At 44.3% G+C, this 14,099-nt stretch overlaps 1 protein-coding gene across 4 annotated transcripts in view; it reads right to left on the bottom strand.

Annotated features, from left to right (window-relative positions):
- Positions 1-14,099, bottom strand: part of LOC147707961 (amine sulfotransferase-like) — a 571,190-nt gene that overhangs the window by 38,030 nt on the left and 519,061 nt on the right. For all 4 annotated transcript variants that reach the window (XR_015296627.1, XM_086926768.1, XM_086926770.1 and 1 more), the window contains exon 6: positions 11,696-11,876. Coding sequence is in view for 3 of the 4 variants with exons in the window: in XM_086926768.1 (XP_086782894.1) it covers positions 11,696-11,876 (181 nt within the window). In the remaining variant the exon portion in view is untranslated. The remainder of the gene's footprint in view (positions 1-11,695; positions 11,877-14,099) is intronic.

Here is a 14,099-nt window from a genome sequence, read left to right on the forward strand (position 1 = left end):
TGTGTTAATATGTAGGCTTTTTATGTATGTCTTTGTAAGTGATGATGCATTGTAACTTGTATTTGCCTGTACACATGTTGTCAAATGTTCCTTTTATAAGTTTTTATGGTTGTTTCTTGTGTTTGAATTAACAGCCCTGAAGAAGTCCCCTGCGTGGGACGAAACGCATTGGCTGTATGGTGCTGCATTTACACCTTTAAAATAAAGAATCTTTTGTAACTCAAGAATACACCATCGTTCGCGGCTCATTATATAACAGTTATTGCTTGTTTTGTCTTGTGGTGCACCTTTGCGGTTGGTAATGTTAAATTAATTCCCTTAGGGAATAGGCACTGTTGCGTTGAGTGCCACACAGTGTGCACACAAACCCCAATTTTATTAATAGGGGATTATATATACATAGGGTTAAGTTGGTTAGGTGCTGCTGGAAAGAAGGTTCCATCATTGGGTCTCTGTTGTTTCAGGTTTTTCTCCCCATATCTACCGTCGAAAATTAGCTGTGCTGCTTGATGGAGGCCTTTGCATTCTTGACTTTCACAAGTGCAATCCCCGTGCAGTTCCTGTGACCGGGAGCTTCTTTCTCCTCATCTGCTGCTCTGATCGGTTAAATCAGCGAGTTTGTGGATTTATCTGCGAAGTCGCAGATTTTTTGACGATTTTGCGCGAATTTGAGGATCGCAGATCTGCAAAATTCGCCCTACTTAACAGTATCCCTTCTTTAGTAAGCCCCTCGCCACACGGGTGAAACCTACTGGTACACCGCAAATGAACAGGGAGGAGCTAAAGGCGGCAGATCAGATAGGCCTACAGGATACGCAAGGCCAGAAAATGCTATTTACCCCTGTCCATGTCCTGTCAGCCCAAGTCACACAACCACAGCCCAAATTGAAATTGTACACAGTGTTAGATCCTGTAGAAACAAGCACCATCGCTCATAGGGAATCACCTCTGACTAACCAGCCATTGATCAAAGAAGCTCAAATACCTCTGCAGACACTGCAAAAGGAAGCAGAGACAGAGACACTAATAGATAAGTAGGATTCCGCTTCTGAACCAGAACTACAATTAGAGTCAGAAACAGAAAAAGAAAGGGGGACACTCCTCACCTCGAGAATTAACGAAACCCTTGGTATTAAAAGACCTGAACAAGACGCTTCAATACAAGAAATGTTGATAACTATCTTGCAGGAATTGCGAGACTTGAAGACCTCGCAAGCATTCGAAATATCACAGCTGCATAATAGGTTTACAAAGATGGAGGAGAGTCTAGGCAATTTACCCGGAAGGGTTACAGAGGTGGAGGCTTGCGTTGCAGTCCTAGAAGATAACATCATTACCATTCAAAAAGATCTCCAGGTGTTGCAAAAGAACAATAGCCAGATGGAATCAAAGTTACAAGATTTAGAGAACTATAATAGGAGACCCAACCTGTGCCTTGTGGGAATATCGGAGGGCCTGGAAAGTGCGGAGATGGTAAAATGGACTGAGTCTCTGCTGAAATAGGCAATACCTGCATTTCAAGGAGACCTCACAATAACCAGAGCTCATACTTGCACATAAACCTGCGATTCCCAAATACCCACGAACCATCCGAATACATTTTTCAGATTATATAAAAAAATAAGGAACAAATCTTAAAAATGGCAATATCAAGAAGATCATTTACCACCGATGAAATTAATTTTTTTTTAATCTTCTCTGACATGTCAGCAGCCTCTGCACATAGATGGAAAAACTTTGTCAAAATGATTGACTCTTTTAAAGCTAAAGGGGCGCAGCCGATGATTGTGCAGCCGTCCAAATTAAAAGTCATAGCCAAAGGAACATTTTTCATTTTTACGGACACATTAGAAGCTCAAGACCTTTTGGAAGTTCCTAAAGCTGCATAAGGAAAGGAAAGAGGAGAATCTGTGGCTATAAGTCTGAGCTGTAACATACACATATATAGTGGTTTTTTTCCCTCTTTTTTCTTTTTAGGTACCAGTGGCATGAGAAACATTTATACGTGTTTTTTGGAGTGGCTGATGTGAGGTAAACCAGGGGACGCAAAAGGATGCAACAAGATGGCATCCAACAAAAAAAGGGAGTAATAAGGAAGGATAGTGGGACAAGCTGGGGTTTTCCTTCTTTCGGGGAGGGTCGCATGGAGGGGTGGTGGTGGGGGTGAAGCAGTCAGAAAAAGAGAATTAATAGACAGAAATTGTTTTCTTTATTTGAATAAGTTAAATAGGAGGATGCATAATGTCAAAATGGAAAGATGCTGTCTTATATAATTGACATATTGCACATCGAATACTGCACTTTAGTGTTTATCTTGCATAATAATACACCTTGGATTGTACCATTTTGGTCCAATTGGTCCTATGGTTGCTTGTTTTGCACTTTAATAGTCTTTTGCTGAATTGATACAAAGTGCACTGTAGTATTCCGGTCTAAATGCGTGATTTGCACTTTATTGTATGATTGCATAACTGTCGTAGTGGATGTGGTATATTTGCAGTTTGCACAACTTAAATGGCCTGTGTTTTTAGAGTATAACCTAGTCGCTACTGTTTTAATGGGAGAAATGATTCAACAATCAAAGCGCGATTTGCACTTTATTGTCTGATTTGCAAAATTTCATGGCAGATGTAGTGTATTTGCACAGTTTGCACAAATATGCATTTTGCACAAGTTGTACTTTAGAAATGCATTTTTGCACGGATAGCACAAATTGCAATTTAGATGGGATGCCTTGGGGCCTGTGGATAAAACAGGCTATACTTTCCCATTTTTAAAATATATAATGAATAGTAATAAACTATTAATCCTTTCTTTGAATGTTAACGGTTTAAACAATAGACGTAAAGCTTGTGCAATAGAGAGGTGGCTAAAAGGTGACCACCCAGATGTGATCTTTTTACAAGATGTTAACACACAGAGGGGTAGAGAGAAACCATCGGACGCAGACGAAATAATAGGTGTATAGTGACAAAACGAATATGTTTTGAAAACTGCCCTTACTCACACACAAACATGTGTGACATGCTTCATCATTGGGTCTGCTTACAAAACGCCCTGGCGTAGCCACGCACAGGACGTAGCATAGGGGAGGGGAAACAAAAACATACACAATACAACACAGACGTGACAGATCTGTGATAACACAGTGAGTATCACCCTGTGACTGGGTACCGTGATAGAACAAAGTGCAGCATAAGAAAGTGCTTTAAAACTGGCTCATGGATACCTTCGGGACCTTTATCCATAGGTTCCACGACCAGGATTAAAATAGTGAAGGATGGGTAATGTTTAAAGGGAATGTTAAGTTCCCAAAACACCCCTCCTTAAACTGCCAATCTGGCTCATGCAAATGAAGAATATTTTTTGAAATAGGACCTCGGATAAAAGACAAGAAGTACTAAATGCAAAAACAAAAATGAGGGAATTCTATTATGAGTTGGGAGACATGGCAAGTAGGTTATATCTTCAGACAAGCGATGAAGATAGAGAATACAGGGGAAGATTGATAGCCTGGCAAGCAAAGGAAAAGCAAGTTCAAAATAGAATGAAATGCATTCAGGATAAAGTAACTAAAACTTGGGTAAAGACTACTTCACTAATAGGCAATGTGTTCCTTAGACACTATGAAGATATCTATCAGGCATCTCACCAGGTCTCCTTAGAAACAATTAACACATTTTACAGGAATTGCCAATTCCAACTTTGGGAAATACTTTTAAAGAGCTGCGGCTAGCCGAATTTACAAAGGAAGAACTAGATGCCGTTATCAGCTCTTTGCCCAACTGTAAAGCTACTGGAGAGGACGGCATTCCTGCAGATTTTTTTAAAGTATTTTCTACAGTACTCTGCCCAGAAAGACTAGCAAATTATTTATTACAAGGAGGTGACCCACCTGTATCTTTTCGCACAGCAGTAGTGGTTCGTATTTTTAAAAAAGATAAAGACAGTGAAAATGTGAACTCTTATAGGCCAATAAGCCTTTTAAATACTGATTATAACATTTTTACTAAACTTGTTGCCAATAGGCTAAATAAGATGGTGGGTTCACTTATTGGTATAGATCAGTGCGGTTTTGTAAAAGGGAGACAGCTTTATACTAATACAAAATATTTATTAGAGGCACTTGATTTCTTTAATATTAATAAGGTCGAGGCACGGTTCTGGTTTTTAGACACCAAAAAAGCATTCGATCTTGTTTTTTGGAACTGTCTTTTTGCAATTTTAGAAAAGTGTGGCTTCCCTAATGAGTTTGTAATTTTATTAGAACAACTCTATATGAATTCTCAAGCGCAAATTTTAATTAATTCTGTTAACATGGGGACATGCCAAATACATAGAGGCACCAGACAAGGCTGTCCCCTTACCCCGATTTTATTTGCTCTATTTATTGAGCCATTAGCAATTGCAATTAGGGAACAAAGAGCTCATACGGTCCCGGTCCAAGGAATGAGGAACATAAAATTATATGCTGATGACATTGTTCTTCTCTTGGACCCAAAGATGGATACCCAGACAGAAGTTATGAGAGTCTTTGCAGACTTCGAAAGAATAGGGGGTTATAAGATAAATAAGACCAAAACAGAAATTATATTATGCAATTGCGGGGTGAATTTTCTCTTATCAAAATTTAGACAAACATACAACACCCTCCCAAAAAGGTATCTAGGTATCTATGTAACTGAGAAAGTAGAAGACCTTTTTCCCCTAAATTATATTCCATTGTCGAAAAAGGTGCACTCTCGATTAACAGGATGGAACCAGCTGCCGTTATCAATAATAGGTCGAGTTGCGTTAATTCGGATGTCTATTCTTCCGTTGTTTAATTTTCTTTTTAGTGCAGCTCAAAGTGCAAAACAGACTTCTTTTTTTAATTAAATAGACAATATGTTCTCCTCTTTCCTATGGACAAATAAGGTACCAAGATTGGCACTCAGCACTTTAAATCATCCTGTCGCAGAGGGAGGATTATCTTTACCAAATATCAAAAATTATTATTATGCAACATTTGCACATCATATTTTTAGATTTTTCGTTTTAGATCCTCAAGAGGTAGATAATTTTTTTATGAAAAAGATCCTAAGGGAACATAACATAATAGATCCCACAAGAGTTGCCAAGTACCCTAAAAAAGTGCATTACAAGACCTTACACAGACTGTTTAAACAAAAATCTCAGCTTTTAGAGCACTACGACATGCTAGGAATCAATATTTCAACCAGGCTTTCGAATTTATATACGGGGGAAATAGGTTTGTTAGAAAACAACATTCTAAGATTGTGGGAAGAAAATGGATATGTTCAGATCCAGGATTTTGCCAAGGGGAATTGTTGGAAAACTTGGGCGGAAATTGAACGGATCTTCAATATTCAAGTACAATTTTAAAGTGGTCATTTATTAGATTAAAACCCGTATTGGAAAAGCTAGACATGGAGAACCTGCATTATAAAACTATTCTCAGTGAAGCCCTTAATTCCCCCTTGCAGCGGAAGATCAGTGACTGGATTAAAATTGTCAATGATAATAAGTCTTCTTTATATGAAAAAGTTAGGGATTGATGGAAGAAAAGGGAAGGTATACAGATCCTTAAACCAACCTGGAAAAGGCTTAATAAGATGCAAACTTTAAACGTATGCAATACTATTCGAAATGGTTGATATATAGAACACCCTTTTTTCTTCATAAAATATACCCACAAATAGGAGACAAATGCTTTTGCTGTGCAGAGAAAGGAACCTGGACACATATCATTTCGGAGTGCCCAAAAATCCAGAGTTTCAGGGAGGAGATCAATCAATCAATCAATCAAAGCATTTATATATAGCGTGCTACTCACCCAGAGGGTCTCAAGGTGCTAGGGGAGGGGGGTCCACTACTGCTCGAACAGCCAGGTCTTGAGTTGCTTCCTGAAGGCGAGATGGTCCTGGGTCAGGCGGAGGTGGGTCGGGAGGGAGTTCCATGTCTTGGCGGCGAGGTAGGAGAAGGACCGTCCCCCTGTGGTGGCTCTTCGGATGCGGGGGATGGCGGCGAGGGCGTGGCCGGTCGATCGAAGCTGGCGTTTGGGAGCGTAGAAGTTGAGGCGGCTGTTGAGGTATCCTGGGCCTTGGTTGTGTAGGGCTTTGTGTGCGTGGGTGAGGAGTCGGAAGGTGATTCTCTTGTTGACCCGGAGCCAGTGCAGGTCTCTCAGGTGTCCGGAGATGTGGCTGCGACGGGGGATGTCCAGGATGAGTCGTGCTGAGGCGTTCTGGATCCGCTGGAGTCTCTTCTGGAGTTTGGCAGGGTTTCCGGCGTAGAGGGAGTTGCCGTAGTCCAGCCGGCTGGTGACGAGGGCCTGGGTGACCGTCTTCCTGGTCTCGGTGGGGATCCACCGGGAGATCTTACGTAGCATGCGCAGGATGTTGAAGCACGACGAGGAGACGGCGTTGACTTGTCTGGTCATGGAGAGGGAGGAGTCCAGGATGAAGCCCAGGTTGCGTGCGTGGTCTGTTGGTTTGGGTGCGCTGCCTAGGGCGGGGGGCCACCAGGAGTCGTCCCAGGCGGAGGGTGAGGATCCCAGGATGAGGACTTCCGTCTTGTCCGAGTTCAGTTTCAGGCGGCTGTTCTTCATCCATCCGGCTACCTCTTTCATCCCTTCGTGAAGGTTGGCTCTGGCGGTGGCAGGGTCGTTGGTGAGGGAGAGGATCAGCTGGGTGTCGTCGGCGTAGGAGATGATGTTGAGGTTGTGCTGGCGTGCGATGTCTGCGAGGGGGCTCATGTAGACGTTGAAGAGGGTTGGACTGAGCGAAGAGCCTTGAGGAACGCCGCAGATGACTTCGGTGGCTTCAGATCTGAACGGAGGGAGGCGGACTCTCTGTGTCCTTCCGGCGAGGAAGGAGATGATCCACTCCAGTGCCTTCTCCTGGACTCCGACGTTGCTGAGGCGCTGTACTAGGGTACGGTGGCAGACAGTGTTGAAGGCCGCGGAGAGGTCTAGGAGGATGAGGGCTGCTGTTTCTCCGTTGTCGAGCAGAGCTCGGATGTCATCGGTGGCTGCGATCAGGGCGGTCTCGGTGCTGTGGTTGGCCCGAAAGCCAGACTGCGAGGGGTCAAGGGATCCGTTCGTCTCGAGGAAGGCGGCCAGCTGCTTGTTGACAGTCTTCTCGATGACTTTTGCAGGAAACGGGAGCAGCGAGATGGGCCGGTAGTTCTTGAGGTCGGTGGGGTCGGCTGATGGCTTCTTGAGTAGGGCGCTGAGTTCGGCGTGCTTCCAGCTCTCCGGGAAGGTAGCGGTGTCAAAGGAGGTGTTGATGATGTCCCGCAGGTGGGGTGCGATGACAGCGTCGGCCTTGTTGAAGACGTGGTTAGGGCAGGGGTCGGTCGGAGATCCGGAGTGAATGGAGTTCATCGTGCGAACGGTGTCTTCGGTGCTGATCGGAGTCCAGGCGTGGAGGGTGGTGGTGGGGGGCGGTGGTTCGGTTGTGGCGTGCGTCGGTTGAGTGCTGAAGCTGTTGTGTATGTCCGCGATCTTGTTGTGGAAGTAGGAGGCGAGGGAGTTGCAGAGGTCTTGCGAAGGGGTGATGTCGTTGTTTCCGGCGTTGGGGTTGGAGAGCTCTTTGACAATGTTGAAGATTTCCTTGCTGTTGTGTGCGTTGTTGTCCAGTCGTTCCTTGAATGCGGTTTTCTTGGTGGCGTGGATGAGTTGGTGGTGCTTTCGGGTGGCGAGCTTGAGGGCAGCCATGTTGTCCGGAGTTGGGTCTCTGCGCCAGGTTCTCTCGAGGGCTCGGCAGTTCTTCTTGGAGCTCTTGAGTTCGTCGGTAAACCATGGGGCTTTCTTGCTACCGGGTCTGCTCGGCGGGGTCCTCAGGGGGGCGAGCTCGTCTGCGCAGTCGCTGATCCACTTCGTGAGGTTGGTGGCCGCCTGGCTTGGGTTCGTTGTGCTGGTGGGAGGGTTCATGCTCAGGGAAGTCGCGAGCTGGTCGGCTGTGATCTTGTTCCAGTTTCTGCGAGCAACCTGTTGCTGGTGGTGGTGGATCGTGGTCCTTCCGAAGCTGAAGTGGAAGCAGCTGTGGTCCGTCCAGTTGAGTCCGGTGGCGTGGCTGAAGGCGATGTCCTTGCTGGATGAGAAGACGGGGTCGAGTGTGTGTCCGGCGTAGTGGGTGGGGGTGGTCACCAGCTGCTTGAGACCGAGGTTGGCGAGGTTGTCCAGCAGGGTGGTGGTGTTGCGGTCGTTGTTGTTCTCCAGGTGGAAGTTGAGGTCCCCGAGGAGGATGTAGTCAGCGGAGCAGAGGGCGTGCGGGCTGATGAAGTCGGCGATGTCTTCGCTGAATTGTGTGCGCGGTCCCGGGGGTCTGTAGATGAGGGTGCCTCTGAGGGTGGTCTTGGGGTTGATGTGGACCTGGAAGTGCAGGTGCTCGGCGGGTGCGAGGGTGTCGTCGGTGTTGGTCGTGATGCGGATGGTGTTCCTGTGGATGATGGCGATGCCTCCTCCGGTGTGGTTGATGCGGTCCCTTCGGATGATCTTGTAGCCGTCTGGGATGGCGATGGCGATGTCGGGCGCTGAAGAGGCGTTCATCCAGGTTTCCGTGAGGAAGGCGACGTCTGGTGAGGTTGTGTCGAGCAGGTTCCAGAGCTCGATGGCGTGTCTGTGGACGGAGCGGTGTTGAGCAGGATGCATTTCAGGTGGCTGCTGCTGTTGCTCGTCTTGGTCTTGGTTGGTGCTGGAGTAGTGCTGGTCCGGATGCAGGTGAACTTGCAGGGGTTGCAGCAGAAGGGTCCGTGGGTGCGTCTCGGGGTGGCTCGGTAGCATCCTGGGATTCGGCCGGCGTTGAGTGCGTAGAGGGTGGCGGCGTCGTACGTCCGGCGGGTGGGCTGGGGTCTGCGGGGGCCAGGGGTCCTGGCGCTGGGCGCGGTCCAGGCGCGGACAGGCGCAGACGGGCTTACCTTTGGCGCACCTTCGGCGCTCAGTCGGCACTCCCGCTGCGCGCGTCCGCTGTGCGGTCGCTCAGGGGGCGACATAAATCTGGAGCCTGGAGGGCGGGTCAGATGGGAGGCGGGAGCGGGGCGGCCAATGGGCTGGAGGTGGGCAGGGCCACAAGGAGGCAGCGGCGGGAAACCGGCACTGACGGGCGGCTCAGCGGCGGCTGGGTCGCTCGGATCCGCGGCAGCAGGAAGGAAGGCGTCTGCAGCAGGAGAGGTGACCTGGCCTAGTTAAAGGCACAGTGGTCACTCCTGACGCTCTACTGCAGTCCCCTTAAATCTGGAGCCGGGAGGGCGGGTCAGCTGGGAGGCAGGAGCGGGGCGGCCAATGGGCTGGAGGTGGGCGGGCCGCAGGGAGGCAGCGGCGGGAAACCGGCACTGACGGGCGGCTCAGCGGCGGCTGGGTCGCTCGGATCCGCGGCAGCAGGAAGGAAGGAGTCTGCAGCAGGAGGGGTGACCCGGCCTAGTTAAAGATCAAGAAATATCTCAAACTTACAATCAATCACCTCATCCTGCTTGACAAATCCATTGCAGTTTTGGGCTGCACTCCTGCCAACTCTGTTCACAAGGAAGCGTTGTTTATTGTAGCTTTAATAGCAAGATCTCTAATCCTACAACTCTGGAGAACAGAGAAAGTGCCTATTTTTAACGCGTGGAGGGCAAAACTGTTCAGAATACAAGAATTAGAAAAGAAATATGCAATAATATCAGGAGCAATAAGAACGTATGAGAAATATTAGAGTGTGTTTGAAACATAGGAAAACATCTTATAGTTGATATAAAGGATAGAACATATATGTAGGTACATGTTCGGATATAGCACTCTGCACTTTACTATAATGGGATCTCTTTCTGCTCTCTTGTTACATTTGGTATAAAGCGATAGGGTACACAAGTATGTATATGTTCTGATTTTGCACTTTGCACTTTAATTGATTATGATCTTTTTGTACTATAGGAATATTGTGTTTGCACTGCTGAGTATTTGGAAATGAATATCTATCATACCGTAATATTTTGTAGTGTAGACTAAAACCAATTTTCTCTCTCCTCAATATTTTGAAATATGTATTTATATATGATATTATTTTATGTTGTAATGTCTATGAACTCTCAATAAAAATAAAATAAAAAAGAAAGACATGGACTCAGCACATTCTCTGGAAGACCAACATGAGAAATGGAACTGGGACACATGAACAGGTACTTTAAGGCTAGGGTACTGGGACAGAGACCAGAGATTTAGACACAGTAACCTGAACTAGGGCACATGGGTTCTCTGACACCAGCAAAAGCCTTTGGTCAGAGCTAAAGTTCTCAAATCACTAACATAAATGATCAACTCTGCATTCTAGATTACCCATAAAATCAGGTAATTCTCATGAAGCATTTACAAAAGTGTTTTGGAACGACTGACAAACAATAGGAAACCATGATAAAATTGGGACAATCAATAGATAATAGCAAAAATCTTACAGTTATGTCCTCCCACACTGTGTCCAATTAAAACTATACGCCACAAGTGTGGGTGGGCCTTGTTGGGAATATGGTTGATTTTCGGGATGTCAGTAACTTCAATATTTGGACCAGGGTCTGGCCAGCACCAAGGGGTACATACCAATCCAAAACACTTCTGAAAACAATACACCAGGTGGAGTCCTCTGCGGTGTGGCTTGCCTGTAAGCTATGCATCCTCTTACCTAAAATACCCAGCAAATGCTAAAAATGTTCAAAAAGCCGAATCTCCTCATATTTCTGTGCTGAACATTTTGAAATTTGTGTAAAAGTCTCATTACCCACTAACAAGTGATCTAACACTTTTGCCAAAAAGAACAGAACTTCACATGTGAGGGTGTGCTTGTCTTAATGGATAGGAAAGGGCTAAAACTGTGAGTTAGTGAAGTATACTGTCAAAGTAGTCTTCATATGGTCAACAGTGAGCCTTTTCCAGTTTCAGGCAATAGGCCCACCTACAAATGTTTTTTTTTAAATCAGGAAATGGGTGGCGACATTGGATGGAGAGGCCACATATCACTAACATCCTCCAGTACCAAAAGGCCATTCAAATGGCAGAGATCGTACTTTACTGAGGCCCCCTGAGTAATTCCAGTCTTCTTGCAACTGAACTCTGTTCCCTAGTGATAACCATGTTTTAGAGGTCCTCATTTAGAGTTGGTCATTGTGAAAGACCTGCAGTCAATAGGTGAGGCTTCCACCCCACCAAACCATATTTCCCTCTCTAAATTAGAGAGGTGAGAACTGCTTTGTATTTGGTGGCTGAGCCTCCGCTACCTCTTTCATTGGAAACCTTTGACCCCTGCATCCCATCTGTCAGAGTGCTAAAGAGTCTATGCACTGAAATGGCAAACCTATTTAGGGAGGACCTTCTGATGTCTATTTTGAGTGCATGAGGCATGGTGGCTCAGGGCACGAAAAAACCTAAAAACTCTGTGCATTGGGGGCCATTGATTTTTTTTTTAGCCAACATGACATGGCAGCTGCACGGCATTACAGCTTTGATTAAAGAGGTTCTAGCTCTTGAGTACTTTTGTGAAAACAAATACTCTAAGGGTATCTCTGTATTGGAAGGATAGCCTTTTGCAAGACTGTGAGAAGCGAAGGAAATAAAGACTGGTGTTCTTCCACTGATATACAAATGACAATCCAATTAATTAATGTAAAGCCATTTATAATAAGGAAACACATTTTTCTTAAATACGTGAGTTCACTGTATCAATACCTTTGCGGAGGAATCGCCCTTGGCTCGTTTCTAATAAATTTTCTTTTAAAGATTCATAGTTTGCCCCTTTCTCCGTAGCCATTGTCTTGAAAGTAGCACGTTGCACAACAACATTCACTGCGTCCTCAGTCAGCTCCTTCTCCAAAAAGTCACATATCTTCAGCACAGCACTTTTAAGGTCCTGGAATATTTGTAAATATAGAATTAAGGCTGGATAGGAGGTACCATAATGCATTGTCACCCATTAAACTTGCAGAGGCGGTTTCAGACATTGAATCAAAAGAGCTGGAAAAACACAGAAAATGCGAGTGCCTTTAAAAAAGCATATAGTTTAGAGAAACTCCTTTCAACCTTGGACTATGGAGAGGGTAAACGGGATAGTCATACAATAAACCTGTGAAAATTGCAGCAATTTTAGAGCTTTTATTGAACTTGCGAGGAACAAGACCATGCACTGCAATAACAAAACAGCGGCATGAAATATGAATCAGGACTTAAATCAATTACTATTTGATCTGAAATGGCTCCTTCACTCAGCACAACACACTTATTTCTTAAGAGTGAAAGCCTTTATTGCAGAATGAAGAACACATGTCCTGGTTAATGTGTTCCAGCTTATATAGAAAGTGTGTTAAGCTTTGTAGGAAACAACGTCAACTTCTTGACTTTCCACATAGAGACATTTGGAATTAATTTACATTTAGCACTTTGGCTGTCTAATAACATATATAAAACATCATAAAATGACATACACTTCTGTGTCATTTTTGGTCCCCTGACACACAGTGGATTCCTTTCTAGGATCCATGATACCTGATATATTCTTTTGATAATGAAGAAGTGTAATTTTGATCCCATCTGTAGATAATGTAGGAATGCATCATACTCACACACACAGTCAGCACTCAAAATTTTTCTTTCAGTACTAATGTGCTAAAAGGGATGGGTTATTTTGTACTAAAGGGTATATTGTCTGAAATATATATTTAGAATGTGAAAAATAAAGTAATGTTACAATTTATGTATTAACGTGACAGGAGGACATTGTCTGAAATGTCGTATTGTGAGACATTTAATTCGGATGTGTGCAACTAATGTTTAACGTTATACGTGTAATTTAAATTAATCATGTGCAAATGAATTTACACTGAGACGTTTAATGATTCATTGCATTTATTAGTGCCCTAAGCAGTTGCAGATATTTAATGTGTAGAAAGGTCCACATGTTCTGTAACCCTGTGCACATGTCAACTTGGCAAAACCAGGACTCGACAGCCTCAAGGAGAGATTTGTTCAGTTGCTGCTCACATTAAGATTTGAAATTCACATTTAGCCATCAAGCATGGAATGTATGCTGCTGAATTGCTTCTACTGCAGGTGTGAATAAGCCTCCTTATTTAGAATATAGGAGTTTTTGTGTTAATAGGTAGCAAAACATGAGAAGGAGCAGTCTGCCAAGGGAATAGCAGTAACATGGGAGGAGTGGATTTCTCATGGGAAAGGAATGGCCAAGGATGAGGAGAGATAACTTGTTATCTGGCTGGGAAAAGGTGCTGAAGTACCCAGTTGTACCAGAGCTATGGAAATTTCCCAAGGAGAAGAGACCTGAGAGTGTTATGTTGACGGCAGATGATATTATGTGCTGTGTCTAGTTAGGGAGAGAGTCCATCTTAGGTTTCCTTAGGGAGCAGACTTATGCTGTTGCTTGAGTGGCTTTGTGCTACTTGATTCATCATCAGAGTGTTTTACTGAAGACTCTGATGACTTACACCTTTCTTTTTACTTATATCCCTACTTAATGCTCTAATTTAGAGTTGCCCTTGTTAAGTTAGTGTAGGGAAAGTTAGGTTACTCTTGCTCGTGGAAGAGAATCATCTGATGCAATTTAATCATTTTCTTAGTTAGTTATTTGCGTTGTACTATACAAGACATATCTCTTGAGGAGATTTAGACACACTCAGATCTTTTTGTACTTTTATACGATTTTATTAAGAATGATCAACATTTAATTATTTCTGAACTTTTAATTAAACCTACAAAGAGTCAAGTGGATTAATGGGTAGCCACATTGGTTGCACTGTTGTGAAATGATAACCGGTGATTTGATTTGTTTCACCGCTCACTTTACTAGAAAGATCTATCCTCTCTAAGGAGAAATTGTGTAGATGGGCCTAGACATAACCAGTAACAGACATATATTTTTAGTTTGTGCAAAATCCCATGATTCCCAGAGCCAGAAATTGAACTGTAGTGTACAATGTTTTTTTCCATTGGGTAATGAGAAGGATTCCTTGCTAATATAAATTAACATGAATATGAATTGGGGGTGAATAAAAGTGTATGGACCAGATGTTCCACCTTCAGTGTTTGAGACTTCCAATTTGCAATTTTTTTTGCAAACACT

Source organism: Lissotriton vulgaris, chromosome 6 (genome assembly GCF_964263255.1).
Source record: "Lissotriton vulgaris chromosome 6, aLisVul1.2, whole genome shotgun sequence".
In the NCBI taxonomy this organism is placed as follows: Eukaryota; Metazoa; Chordata; class Amphibia; order Caudata; family Salamandridae; genus Lissotriton; species Lissotriton vulgaris.